The 12,829-nt window shown below is 39.0% G+C and overlaps 1 protein-coding gene across 9 annotated transcripts in view; it reads left to right on the top strand.

Annotated features, from left to right (window-relative positions):
* Positions 1-12,829, top strand: part of TPX2 (TPX2 microtubule nucleation factor) — a 53,460-nt gene that overhangs the window by 24,790 nt on the left and 15,841 nt on the right. For 8 of the 9 annotated variants that reach the window (XM_019748526.3, XM_074317483.2, XM_074317482.2 and 5 more), the window contains exons 6-12: positions 3,114-3,242; positions 4,120-4,242; positions 5,740-5,861; positions 6,923-7,074; positions 9,259-9,430; positions 11,361-11,502; positions 12,157-12,373. In XM_019748526.3, coding sequence (XP_019604085.3) covers positions 3,114-3,242; positions 4,120-4,242; positions 5,740-5,861; positions 6,923-7,074; positions 9,259-9,430; positions 11,361-11,502; positions 12,157-12,373 — 1,057 coding nt within the window. The remainder of the gene's footprint in view (positions 1-3,113; positions 3,243-4,119; positions 4,243-5,739; positions 5,862-6,922; positions 7,075-9,258; positions 9,431-11,360; positions 11,503-12,156; positions 12,374-12,829) is intronic. The other variant, XM_019748529.3, reaches the window with a different exon arrangement.

The raw sequence follows: 12,829 nt of genomic DNA, 5'->3' as shown, positions 1-12,829 counted from the left end.
CTGTGTATGGAGATTTGCCTCTAAATTTCCAGCTGTTCTGCCATCCCTGATGTTTGTCTTCTGACACCTCGTGCTAGTAAGACTTTGGCTTTGTGCACTCGTTCTATATACACATTACAGAATGCACTTAATAAAAAACTTACCAGTCTAGTACAGTTACATCTTTTAAGAATGGACACCTCACCAGTTTCTGCTTGTTTTTTCACTTGGCCCCCTGGGTCTCCCCTAAACATGCATAGTTTAGCAGTCAAAGAGGAATTAGTGCAGAGTTTTGTTCAGATTTTGAGTGACACATTTTCTGTGGCTCTTTTACTTCCAGGATTTTTCCAGCCGCTGTATTGGTGTTGAGTTCTGTCTTCTGTTATCTGTAGCCAATGAGACTGGAGTTTTCTGATGTTTGGAGAACACCCTCAGGCAAAAAAAGCTAGTAACTCATAATTCTTTCCTTTTGCAGTTGCTGTTTTTCATGGATAAATATTCCTGTTTTCTGCCTGCTTTTCGTCACTTTCCAGTGCCTTCAGATAGTTGGATTTTTGTATTTTGTCTACATTTTGTAATGTTATGCAGGTAGATTTGCCTGATAAATTTACTCTTCATTATTCCATGTATCTTTATAGAGATTAGTATGCAAATATTTTTAGATGAAAGACATAAAATTTGGGAGAGGAGTGTATGGAAGGAAAATTGATGCATGATTGGCTATGAGTTGATAGTTTTTGAAGCTGGATGACGAGTATCTAGCAGTCCATTTTATCCTCTTCATTTTTTAATATGCTTGTAATTCTCCATAATAAAATTTTAAGTAGGTACTCTATGTATGCAATAGCATAAAATTTTGAATATGTAATTTTTACAGTGTTTAGGACTTTTACACAAAAAGTTTTGAGAGAAATTAAATGAGATCCTAATAAATGATAGGATATACCATGTTCATGGATTGGGAGACTCAATGTTGTAAAGATATAAATTCTCCCTAACTGATCTATAGATTCAGTACAATACCTATAAAAATCCCAGTGGTTTTCATTTTGCACCATGATAAATTGATGCTAAAATTTATACAGAAATGCCAAGGTTCAAGAATAGCCAAGATACTTTTGAAGCATTAGTAGATAGCAAGGCATATTATAAAGCTATCGTCATTAAAGCTTTGTAGTATTACCCAAGGATCAGTGAGGCCAGTGGAATCAAATAGAAACTCATTTTCTAACGTATGGACATGATGTATGACAAAAGTGGTACTGTAGACCTATTGGGAAATGGAGTTTTTTCACCTCCCTCCATTAAACAATGCTTGGACAAAGAATATCCAAAAAGAACAAAATGAAACTTGGCCTCTACCTCATTCCATATAAAACAGTCAGTTCTAGGGGTGACCGGATGGCTCAGTTGGTTAGAGTGCGAGCTCTCAGCAACCTTAACAACAAGGTTGCCGGTTCAATTCTCGCATGGGATGGTGGGCTGTGCCCCCTGCAACAAAAGATTGAAAACGCAACTGGACTTGGAGCTGAGCTGCACCCTCCACAACTAGATTGAAGGACAACGACTTGGAGCTGATGGGCCCTGGAAAAACACACTGTTCCCCAATATTCCCCAATAAAATTTATAAAAAATAAATTAATTAAAAAAATAAAACAGTTCTAGGTAAATTGTAGAACTAAATATTATGTAGATCTAAATGAGAAAACTAAAGCTCATATAAGGAAATACAGGAGAATATCGTTATGACCTTGGAGTAGGGAAAGATTGTTTTCAATAGGATATACACAGAAAAGCACTAACCATAACAGGTAGGGGGGTTGATGTATTTGAGTACCTTTATCTAATCAAATGATACTATATATTTTTCCCCTATAGTGGGAAAAGATATTTGTAACAGATAAAACCTACAAAGGGCTCATATTTATAGTATATAAAGAATCCCTACTAATCAATTAGAAAAGGATTGACAACTCATAGAAAGTAAGCAAGAGACTTGAACTGGCACTTTATGAAAGAGGATAGCCAAATGGCCAATAAACATGTGAAAAGTTTCTCAGCCTCACTGGTAATCAGTGAAAAGCAAATTAAAACCACAGTGACATTGACATTCTACTACATACCAACTAATACGGCTAAAATTAAATCATGTGATAATACCTAGTGTTCAGGAGGATGTAGAGCAATGCGACTCGTATAAATTTGCCAGTGTTAAGCATAAATTGGTACAAGCACTTTCGAAAGCAACTTTAGTTTTAACCAATGTCCTATGACTTAGCAATCTTATGACTTAACATACCCAATAGCAACATGTGTACATGTGCACGAAGAGACACATGTGACAATCAATAGTAGACTGTATAAATAGCGGTGCATTCCTACAATGAATGCTGTACAGCATTGAAAACAGTGAGTTAAAGCTACATGAATCAATGTGGTTTAATCTCCCAAACAATGTTGAGTGAAATAAACCAGACAGAAAAAAATGCTTGCAGCAGTCTCATTAAATTATATAAAGGGGTGTTTTTTTTGTTTTTTTTTTTTTGGGGGGGTGTTGTTTCCTAACTAATGTACCATGTTTATGGAATGCGTGCTTATATGGTAAAATGATAAAGAAAAAGTAATGATTACTGTAAGACAAGTGAAGATAGCAGCTGCTGTGTTAAGTTTTGTGTATTTTTTGGAGTGTGTTATATTTTAACAAAAAAGGGCATGACTAAAAGAAAATGACAAAATAAATACTATAGTCAGTTTCTAGGAGGTCTGATCTCTAATTTCAATTCTGACAGCAATTAGCTATGTAACAGGATTGGTCAAGTCACTGTACCTTTTTAAACTTTTATTCATACCTGAAAGAGGAAGGAATTCTATTCGGTGATTGCCAATGCTTTAAAAAAAAAATCATCTTTATTGAGAGCTCATTTACAAACACCAATGCCTCTAAGTACCAACATTTTATGATGAAATTTCAAAAACTATCAAACAAGAGATTAGATATTTAGAGTACAAATTATACCACTAAACTTTTTATAGTCCTTTGTAGTTTGACATACTTTAATATTTTTGAAGAACATTTGCATATCTGTAGTAGATATATTGATTTTAGATAAATCTTGACAATTCCTCTACCCTAGAAGATCTGTTAGACTCTCTGCTCAGAAGGATTTGGCACAGAACGAAAAACACCAAGTAAAAACGAAAGCCAAGAGATGTGGTACTCCTGTAATCATCAATGAAATTCCACCGTCCAAAAAAATGAAAGTGTAAGTAGCCACAGCTTCTGTCCGTTGGCATAGGTTTTACCCCTGTCTGCTCCTATGGTTAATAGAAAGCAGAATATATGGTATTTGTTCTTATTTTTATCAGTTAGAATGTATTTTGCTGTAAGTAATAGCCTATTCAGGTAGAGTGGTTTACAGAATAGTTATTTATTTGCTTCACAGAAGTTTGCTGTTGGCTTTGGTTCAGTGACTGAATAGTGCCAGGGTAGCGTCTCTGTGAGTCTTAGCTTTTATGTCGTACTTGTTGCTCAAGATGGCTCCTCTATGTTTCTTAGTTTCTTCCTTTTGCTTGTTGCCTCATCATTACCTGATAGCTGATGTCATATCCATGTTCAAGAGAAGAAGGAGGCAAAGGAAGAAGGGCAGCACCCATATCACTAAAGTGAAATATTTTCCAGAAACCTTTGTTTTACCTCAGTTGCCCAACTGTGTCACAGATCTGTCCTGGTTGCAATGGAGGCTGTTGACGCAAGTACAATACTTTTGCCTTTGTGCATTGTCGCCCCAAGCAAAGTTGGAGTTCTATTAATAAGAAATAAGATGGAATAGATATTGGGAAGACAACTAGCTATCTGCCACTTGTGCATTTGATGATGAGCGGTTGGAATTCCTCCTACCCTCCTGAACCATCACCATACAACTAATACCTTGATTTCTGTCCACGTTCTCAAAGTTTACCCATTGTAGCTATTGGTACAGCTGATGATACTATTGGAAGAATCTTGCAGTTGAAGCATGCTTGTTCTCAAGAATGAGAAAATTTAAGCCATATATGTGTGGCACATTTGGGGAGGAGAATAGAATGGGGTATGCTTTAGGGAATTAAAAGGATTTTTTTTTTTGTCCTTTTGAACTCAAGTTCTAACAAAAAGATGCCAGAAGAGGAAGAAGACAGTGCTCATCAAGATACTTCTGAAAAGAATGAGTGTTCCCCAGAGAAAGCTAAGGGCAGACATACTGTGCCTTGTATACCACCCATAAGGTACACTTCCTTTCTGAATTTAAACATTAGGGTCAATAGAATAAAATTACAAATGGGTACATCTGCCATCTGTTTGGCGCAAATGGAGCTTGGGAAACTCCTAAAGCTTTAATCAGGGTGAGGTGAATTGTTTTGTCCTGGTGGGTTCTCACGTCCTAACCATTGGGAAAAATATATTATTAGAGCAAATTGAAACAAATATAAAGAAAAAGTAAGTTTCTCTTACTATTTAAATTGAACAGTTTTTTATTTTGCCAAGCTCCATTCTGGTCTTTATTCAAGTAAAATAAATATTTTCACAATCAGTCTATAAACAACCTTTAGGTTCTTTATTCTCACTACAAGACTATTTCATTTTTTTAATACTGCTACAAAATCTTCACATTTACCCTTTTTTGATAGATTGTTAAAATTCTCTCAAATTATATTTTACCATTTCCTGTTGAAAATGTATTTTCCAACTTTTGGCGACTGTAGGTCAGTGAATATCTTTATAGGCAGATCCTTTTCTTTGAGTAGTCCTCAGGAAAAGGAAAGAGAAAGTCCTTGATCGAAGTCATGACTAGTTTTATGGCTATTGGTATTTATTGCCAATTTTAGTTCTGAAATGAATGTATGAATTTACAGTGTCATCAGCTTTGAATGAATATTTATATTTCCTTGTATTCTCGTCTGCATTGAAATTTTTTTACTTTTAAAATTGTTTCAAATTTAATTGATATAATATTGATGGCATCAAGTTATTTTAACTTTTATTTGCTTGATTGCTGAAAACATGTGTTACTATTACTGTAACATTTTTTCCCATATTTTCTCTTGGGTAAATTGTGTGTTTCCTATTCATCTAGAAGTCGTCTTAGTGATGCTCTCATCACTAAGAATGGCTACTCTAAATTGAACTGTTACAATGTGTAGAGTACTTCAGAAACGTCTCAATGGTCACAATATTCTGTTGACATGAGTATAGTCCTCATTTTACAGTGGAGAAACCTGAGGCTCAGAGAGGTTAAATTGTTTTCTCAAGATCACACAGGCAGAAAATGAAACGGCAGGGCTGGGATTTGAACTGGTTGGCTTTACTCCTCAGTCTGTCCTCCCTTTCACAGTATACATTTTGTGTATATTATTAACCTTTGGCCATATTTGTTGCAGATATTTTCCCCATTCTACTGGTATTTTAATTTTAGTGTTTCTTGTCCATAAAAGCTAATCATTATATAGTCAAATTTGTGGATCTTTTGTATTATCTTCTATAGTCTATTTTAGTTATTTTTTCTGAAAATTTGTTCAATATTTTGGTATAAATTGTGCATCTTCTCCCCCCCCAATAGGTTATCTAATTGAGTCAATATCAGTCTATTAGATAATACTTTTTGGTTTGGATGATTATTTTATCACAGGTAAAGATCTAATCTATATAATGCCATTAGATTATTTTGAATCACTGAGCCTCTTTCTCCTCTCCTGTCTTATCTCTTTTATTGATTTGCCCTTTAGGCAGAAGATTCTAAAAAGTACCGAGGAGCAAGAGTTGGAGAAGAGCCTGAAAATGCAGCAGGAGGTGATGGAGATGCGGAAAAAGAATGAAGAATTCAAGAAACTTGCTCTTGCAGGAGCAGGTCAGCTTGGGTCTGGTTGAATCTGATTTATCAGGGGTGCCTCTCATAATCTTGGTGGGGTTTTTTGGAGTCTAAAGCCAAAAAGGCTTTCTCAGTCAGTAGTTGGCATAAAGAGATGTGCTTATTTAGAAGGCTGGACGTGGGTACCATTTATATTCCAAAGATCATCCCCTAGAACGTTTTAAATACATTGGCTCTTTCTTAGAGCATGCTGTTCCTTCTGTCTCTGACTATAGAAGTTACACCCACCTTTTGAGGCCTTTTTCCATGAGGCCTTCCCTCATTTCTTCAAGTAGAATTAATTCCTCCCTTCTTTCCCCCACTAATTCGTTGTTTTAGAACAAGGAGGGACTAGGATAAAGATAGAAGATAAAGCAACTGGGCAGTCCAGTTTTTTGTTGTGTTCCCAGTTTACCCTAGGCGGAAGGAAAGAAAGCTGAGTGAATCCGTTTATAGCTATGGAGGAAAAATATGACTGTGGAGTTTGTAGCTATGGAGGGAGCTGGAGGGGTCAGAGTTCTGCTTTGCTCTGGTATGGAGTTATTATTGGTGGAGTCAAAGCTATAGAGCCCTGCTGACTGGGTTGAAAAAAAAGCACCCCTGGAGTTTATAGGGGTAACCTCTTACAGATAGTTAAGTGTGCTTTTTAAAAGTCAATTCAGAGCTTTGCCTATCAAAAGTATTCTATTAGGTTGGTGCAAAAGTGATTGCAGTTTAAAAGGTTAAAAATAATTGCAAAAACTGCAATTACTTTTGCACCAACCTAATAGTTATTCTGTGCCTCCGGAGCTATAAGCACACCTGTGAGATAGGATTTTTCTCCCCTGTGCTACCTCTGTAGTTTGCATCTGACTGAAGGGCTTCAAACCCAATAGGACTCAATGAATAAGGCACATATTTGAACGTCTTTGAGGACTGTTTCAAATGTTGGGTTATATGTAGAGAGTGAACAAAGTTAGATCCATGGTAATAGAAGCACCCAAAAGACTGGATAAAAGGGGGTTTACTAATGTTCTATATTCTTAATGATACCTGTGTGTTTCACTCTGCTCCTCACTCAGGGCAACCTGTGAAGAAATCAGTGAACCAGGTTACCAAATCAGTTGACTTCCACTTCCGCACAGATGAGCGAATCAAACAACATCCAAAGAACCAGGAGGAATATAAGGAAGTGAACTTTACATCTGAACTGCGAAAGCATCCTCCATCTCCTGTAAGTTGATGGACTAAATGAATATTCCTGTTACTAATTCAGTGAGGATTTCGGGTGCAGCATTTGTGGTCGCTACTTATAATATAATTGAGTTAAGATAGAGCTAAATCCTCGCTTTGCCCCATTAGCTGTGTGATAAATCACTCTGTCTCTCTGCGAACCATCTTACCAAGTTGCTATGGAAACTGAATTGAGAATATACATAAAACACATAGAATTATGTGTGGCAAATTGTAAGCACAGGCTTGTTACAGCTTGTGCTATTAAAAAATTCTCAAAAAGAAATCTTGTGTCTGCAAAGCTGTGTACAAAATATAGGGTTTATGGGAAAAATGGGGTTTGGGCAGACCATTCAAGTCCTCTGCATTTTTGTTACCAGAGCACTAACAAAAACAGTAAGAATCCCAAACAAAAATTCTGGTACTAAGAATCGCTAGTTGAAATTATAGTCGTCATAATTTGTTGTAGTCATTCCTTTCAGTCTTAAACCTTGGGCCTTCCTTCTTTCTTTTTTTTAAAGATTTTATTGGGGAAGGGGAACAGGACTTTTATTGGGGAACAGTGTACACTTCCAGGATTTTTCTCCAAGTCAAGTTGTTGTCCTTTCAATCTTAGTTGTGGAGGGTTCTGTTCAGCTTCAAGTTGTTGTTCTTTCAGTCTTAGTTGTGGAGGGTGCAGCTCAGCTCCAGGTCCAGTTGCCATTGCTAGTTGCAGGGGACACAGCCCACCATCCCTTGTGGGAGTCGAACAGGCAACCTTGTGGTTGAGAGGACACTCTCCAACCAACAACTGAGCCATCCAGGAGTTCAGCGGCAGCTCAGCTCAAGGTGCCGTGTTCAATCCCTTGCGGGACTCGAGGAATTGAACTGGCAACCTTGTGGTTGAGAGCCCACTGGCCCATGTGGGAATCGAACCGGCAGCCTTCGGAGTTAGGAACACGGAGCTCTAACCACCTGAGCCACCGGACCGGCCCTTCCTTCTTTCTTTGTGATGTACGTTCTGTAAGAGTTTTATTTCCAAGCAGAGATCAGTTTTATCAAAATTGATCTGAGGAGTAGGCTTCTTCATCAGTCAGTTTTGGGGAGCATGTGTGAGAATCTTGATTCAGGCCGCTGCCTGACCTGATCAAGACCCAGAAGCCCAATCAACTTTTTTAAAAGAGTGACCATATAATTTATTATACAAACTGAGACACTTCCAAGAGTGAAATGAAACAATATTACTAATTATATGGGGACAATAGGAGTAAACCAGGACTGTCCTGAGCAAATTGGGACTAATGGTCACCCTACTCGTAAGTCATGTTCAGGTGGTTGGACCCCCAGTGAAACCATAGATTGTATGCCTTCTCTTTCTGTCTTACACATTTTTCTTGAGTGACTTCATCCATGCCTTTGCTGTTACTTGCTCATTCCACAAATACCAGAATGCACTTCTGGGCACTAGCTCTCAAGATTGACATGAGAGTGGACCACCACATTCTCTCATCATTGTGCCTTAGTTTGGACCTCTGAAGCCCAAGGAGGGGATGGTTCTTTCCAAAGAAGATAATTACAACGTTCCAGAAGTATCTGAATAAAATGCACCCTGTTCACTCTTAAACCACTCGGTCTGGTTAATCCATGAGCCACACTCCAAGACCGGATTCCAGAGGCAGCCACTGCTCGCCGTCCTGGGGCCCAGCCCCTTAGCCTAAGTTTGCTTTGCTCAGGGGAAAGTGGTTACTGGTTAGACTCAAAGTCAGACAAGCTGCTCATGGGCATCCTCCCAGGCTTTGGCCAGAGGATGGCAGTGGGCACGTGGCAGGGCCCCACTGGGGCCTGGGGGGACAGTGCCAGCGGGATGGGGGAGGACTGGGGTGCCTTTCAGCTTTTTTTGTTCCTTCTAATAAGAAAACTTGCTCTTGATTGCTTCAAAACATTAACATGCTTGTGAAAAATCACCTTATGTACTATTGCAGGACAGACAATTTACTAAGTGCTAGATCCTGTCTTCCTTTTTCTTTAAAAAACAAAGATGGGAATAGACTTGTTATAACCAGTGCTCAAGGACTGACAGACTTAAGAATACTGAGTTTGGTTTTCCCCAGACTTTTTCTTCTGATCCTCTGTGCTGAATATGTGATTTGTGGTAGATCTGAGCTTCCATGTCATTTCATTTGGAAAACAACTTCTTTCTTTACAGGCCCGAGTGTCTAAGGGATGTACTATTGTAAAGCCTTTCAACCTGTCCCAAGGAAAGAAAAGAACATTTGATGAAACAGCTTGCACTTATGTGCCCTTTGCACAGCAGGTCGAAGCCTTCTATAAACGGACCCCTAACAGATACCACTTGAGGAGCAAGAAGGATGATATTAGTAAGTTTCTTACCGATATCATAGCTGATTGGAACCTTCCCTAGAATTCCCTTTGCTTACATCTTAGGCATAAATTTGCCTTTAGTTGAAAGCTTAGCTTTTGAACTAAAGTATGGCATGTGCCTATATGCAGACAACTGATGTGTGGTTGACCATTTCTCAAACCACCCAGCCATCTGTCCACCTATGCCCATCATCCACCTTGATCTTCCTGGCTAATAAACGGCCAAGGGGAATCAAGGTTCCCTGCCGTGTCATTACACATCAAGGATATCTTTGCCATGTATCACTGTGTCACAGTGCATTTACTTATAGAAAATGAAGGCATTCCATTTATTCAAGGCTGTGTGCTTTTTGTTCAGTGGTTCAACAAGTTTTTTTACTAGTACAAACCAGGCACTGTCTTACCTAACACAGTGGGTATAGAAGTGAACAAAATAGACTTGGTGCTACTCAACTCAACATCAAGTTTCTAGTTCAGTGAGGGACAGAAACAAATAGATTCTTACAAATTATGGTAAGTGCTATGAACAGGAGGGAGATGTCAGAGTCAAAGGAGGTGGGAACTAGGTAGAGTGTGTCTGCATGCTGAGAGGTCCCTGGAAGAGAAAGAAGTTGAAGATACAGGAGAGAAAGGAGATAACCAATGGTTAGGTCCCTGCAGAGGCAGCTAGGGGATTGGTCCTTAGCACAGGTGGAGCGATCGTTCTTTGAAAGGAGGATGGAAGAGTGAAAGGAATGGGTGCAAGGGCTAGTGGGTGTGTAGATTTGGTGGTGAACAGATGAGAGGATTGTAATCTAATAGCATCTATTTTTATGAAAGTAATTACTACAAGAGGGAAGGGGAAGAAGTTTGAGATATGGAAGTGATATAAAATACTCGTAGTTGTTCTGAATATCAGGCTAGCATTCTGGATAAAGCAGAATCTGGTAATTTTGCCTTCAAAGGTATCAGGTTTTTCTAGCCTCGCATAGGTGTTGTTTAGTGCTTTGTTAGGTTGCCAGACAAGTTCTTCTAAGTACAGCATATCTTAATGCTGTTATTATATTGTTCTCGTAGTATTATTCAGATTTTATATTATGAAAAGAAAATGTGTCTTTTTATCCTAATGGAAATTTGTATATTAAATGTGACTTTTCAAGTAATATATGACTTTCAGAGTCTGGTATGTCCTGCTCTTAGACTGTCAGTCCTGGCAAATAGGAATAAAAGTTATTTTCTGTAATTTTTATTTAAAACTTTTTACAGTTACAGCTAAATAATGATTATATGTATACTTGAAGCCTGGCTTATTTCTAAAATAGACTTGGTTTCTATCTTCTGATCTTATGTGATAAGATCTAAATTAGAGGACACTCATTCTATATAATTATGAAAATTTGCAAAGTTGTCCCTGCCCAGGTAAATTAGTGTTTTCTGTGAGTGGTAATGATGATCTTTATATTGATGCTTTGGCGGGTTTTTTTAATTTCTTCATTTGATTTTCTATGAGAGGTGGTCTTGATACTATGATATAGATGCTTTTAAGAAGTTTATAAAATTAGGAATCGTTACTTGCTCTTTAGAAAGATCTTATTTTAAAGCTGGAATAAGCAAAAATATTGTATCAGTAACAAGCAAAATAGTTGGCATTTTCAATAGAAAGGCAATGCAGGCCTGTGCAGTTAGTGACAAGGAATTCATCAGACACGAGTGGTTTTTAAGTTCAGAAGATTATGGGAGAGTTTACCCAAAGGCTCCTTTCATCATACCTTGCAATAAAGAGTGATGGGAAGAAGGGACTGAATGTTTGTCAAGTTGACTGACGGGAGCTGAGTGTGGAAGGCCAGCCACTCTGGTTGGGCATCTCTGGGCTGCCAAGCTGAGTCAGCACCTACAGGTAAACGTGGTCTTGGGAGCCAGGTGAATATCTGTGATCTCCGTTTACAGCTCTGTTACCCTCCAAATCTGCTGTGGCCAAGATTTGCAGAGACCCACAGACTCCTGTCCTGCAAACCAAACAGCGCGCAAGGCCTGTGACCTGCAAAAGTGCCGCGGAACAGGAGGCCGAGGAGCTCGAGAAACTGCAACAGTAAGTCCCACTGGCCGTGTTTGAGGAAGACTTCCAAGAACCTGCCCACTTGCTTTTCAGTTCTATAAGGGGACAGTTGCTATTTCTCTTGCCATGAGAATTTATGGTGTTTGAGTTCCTGGCTCTGCAGGCTGTGCCCTGCCCCTGTGATTAAAGGATTGAAAGTGGGCCTAGGGAGATGTCCTGGAATGTAAACTGGTGGAAACCTAATGCAGAGATTGGGGAAGGAGAATTTACGATTCCAATTAAGGAGTTTCCTCTGAGGTTAATCTCTGGGTAGATCCCACCCTTTCTTTCATGGCCATCCAAGGGACAGTTTAATGGAGGAAACTGGAACTTAATGTGGGTAGCACTGGAGTTTGTCTCCTGTAGCCTTCCTCTATTCCTTTTTGCATTTTTTTTGAGAAGGGGGAGCTTCCTCTGTGAAGAGAAACCCCAGTCTTTAGAGAGGTGGGAATGTTAGGATTGGTCATTTATTCTTGGCTCCAGAGGTGGAGGTAATGGCTGTGGGGAGAGGGGAGATTTTGCTGTGCATGATGGCCAGTCTCAATGATGATTGTTTTTCTGGTTTTGGCCTACTTTGTTGTTTGTGTAGTTTTCATTTTATGAAATGTTTTATTGTGCGGGCGGTTGTCATTTAAACTCACCTTACAGGTACAAATTCAAAGCACGGGAACTTGATCCCAGAATTCTTGAAGGTGGGCCCATCTTGCCCAAGAAACCACCTGTGAAGCCACCCACTCAGCCTGTTGGCTTTGATTTGGAAATTGAAAAAAGAATCCAGGAGCGTGAGTCAAAGAAGAAATCAGAGGATGAACACTTTGAATTTCATTCCAGACCTTGCCCGACTAAGATCTTGGAAGATGTTGTGGTAAGAATGGTTGAGGCACTGCTTGCAGACGGAAGTGTCCTGCTCTGACCACATATCCACCCCTTTGCACATGTTTGAGTAGATACTATGACCAGAGTGTCATATTAGGAGCTGTAGGTGATAAATATGTCAGAGGTGGATTTTGGAAACTTAAAGTCCAGTAAGGGAGACAACACGTGTGTAAATAATGTAAAATGAGACAGAAATGTTCTAAGAGAAACGACAGTTAAAAGTCCTGTAGGAATTCAAAGGAGATAGTGGTTTCTTCCCGATGGAGGACTCAGGGAATGCTTTGTGAAGAAGGAAGCATTTGACCTGCGCCTCGAGGCTGTGTAGTAGTAGTTGCCCTGGTTGTCATCGTGTAGTTATCACTGTCATAATAGCTCAGACTTCCACTACGTGCCAGGCACTGCTCTAAGCCCTTTTCATATATTAGGTCATTCGTTTTGACCACAA

Source organism: Rhinolophus sinicus, chromosome 13 (assembly GCF_057876585.1).
Source record: "Rhinolophus sinicus isolate RSI-liver-muscle chromosome 13, RSI-T2T, whole genome shotgun sequence".
NCBI classification, from domain to species: domain Eukaryota; kingdom Metazoa; phylum Chordata; class Mammalia; order Chiroptera; family Rhinolophidae; genus Rhinolophus; species Rhinolophus sinicus.
This window is presented reverse-complemented; position numbering and strand designations above follow the sequence as displayed.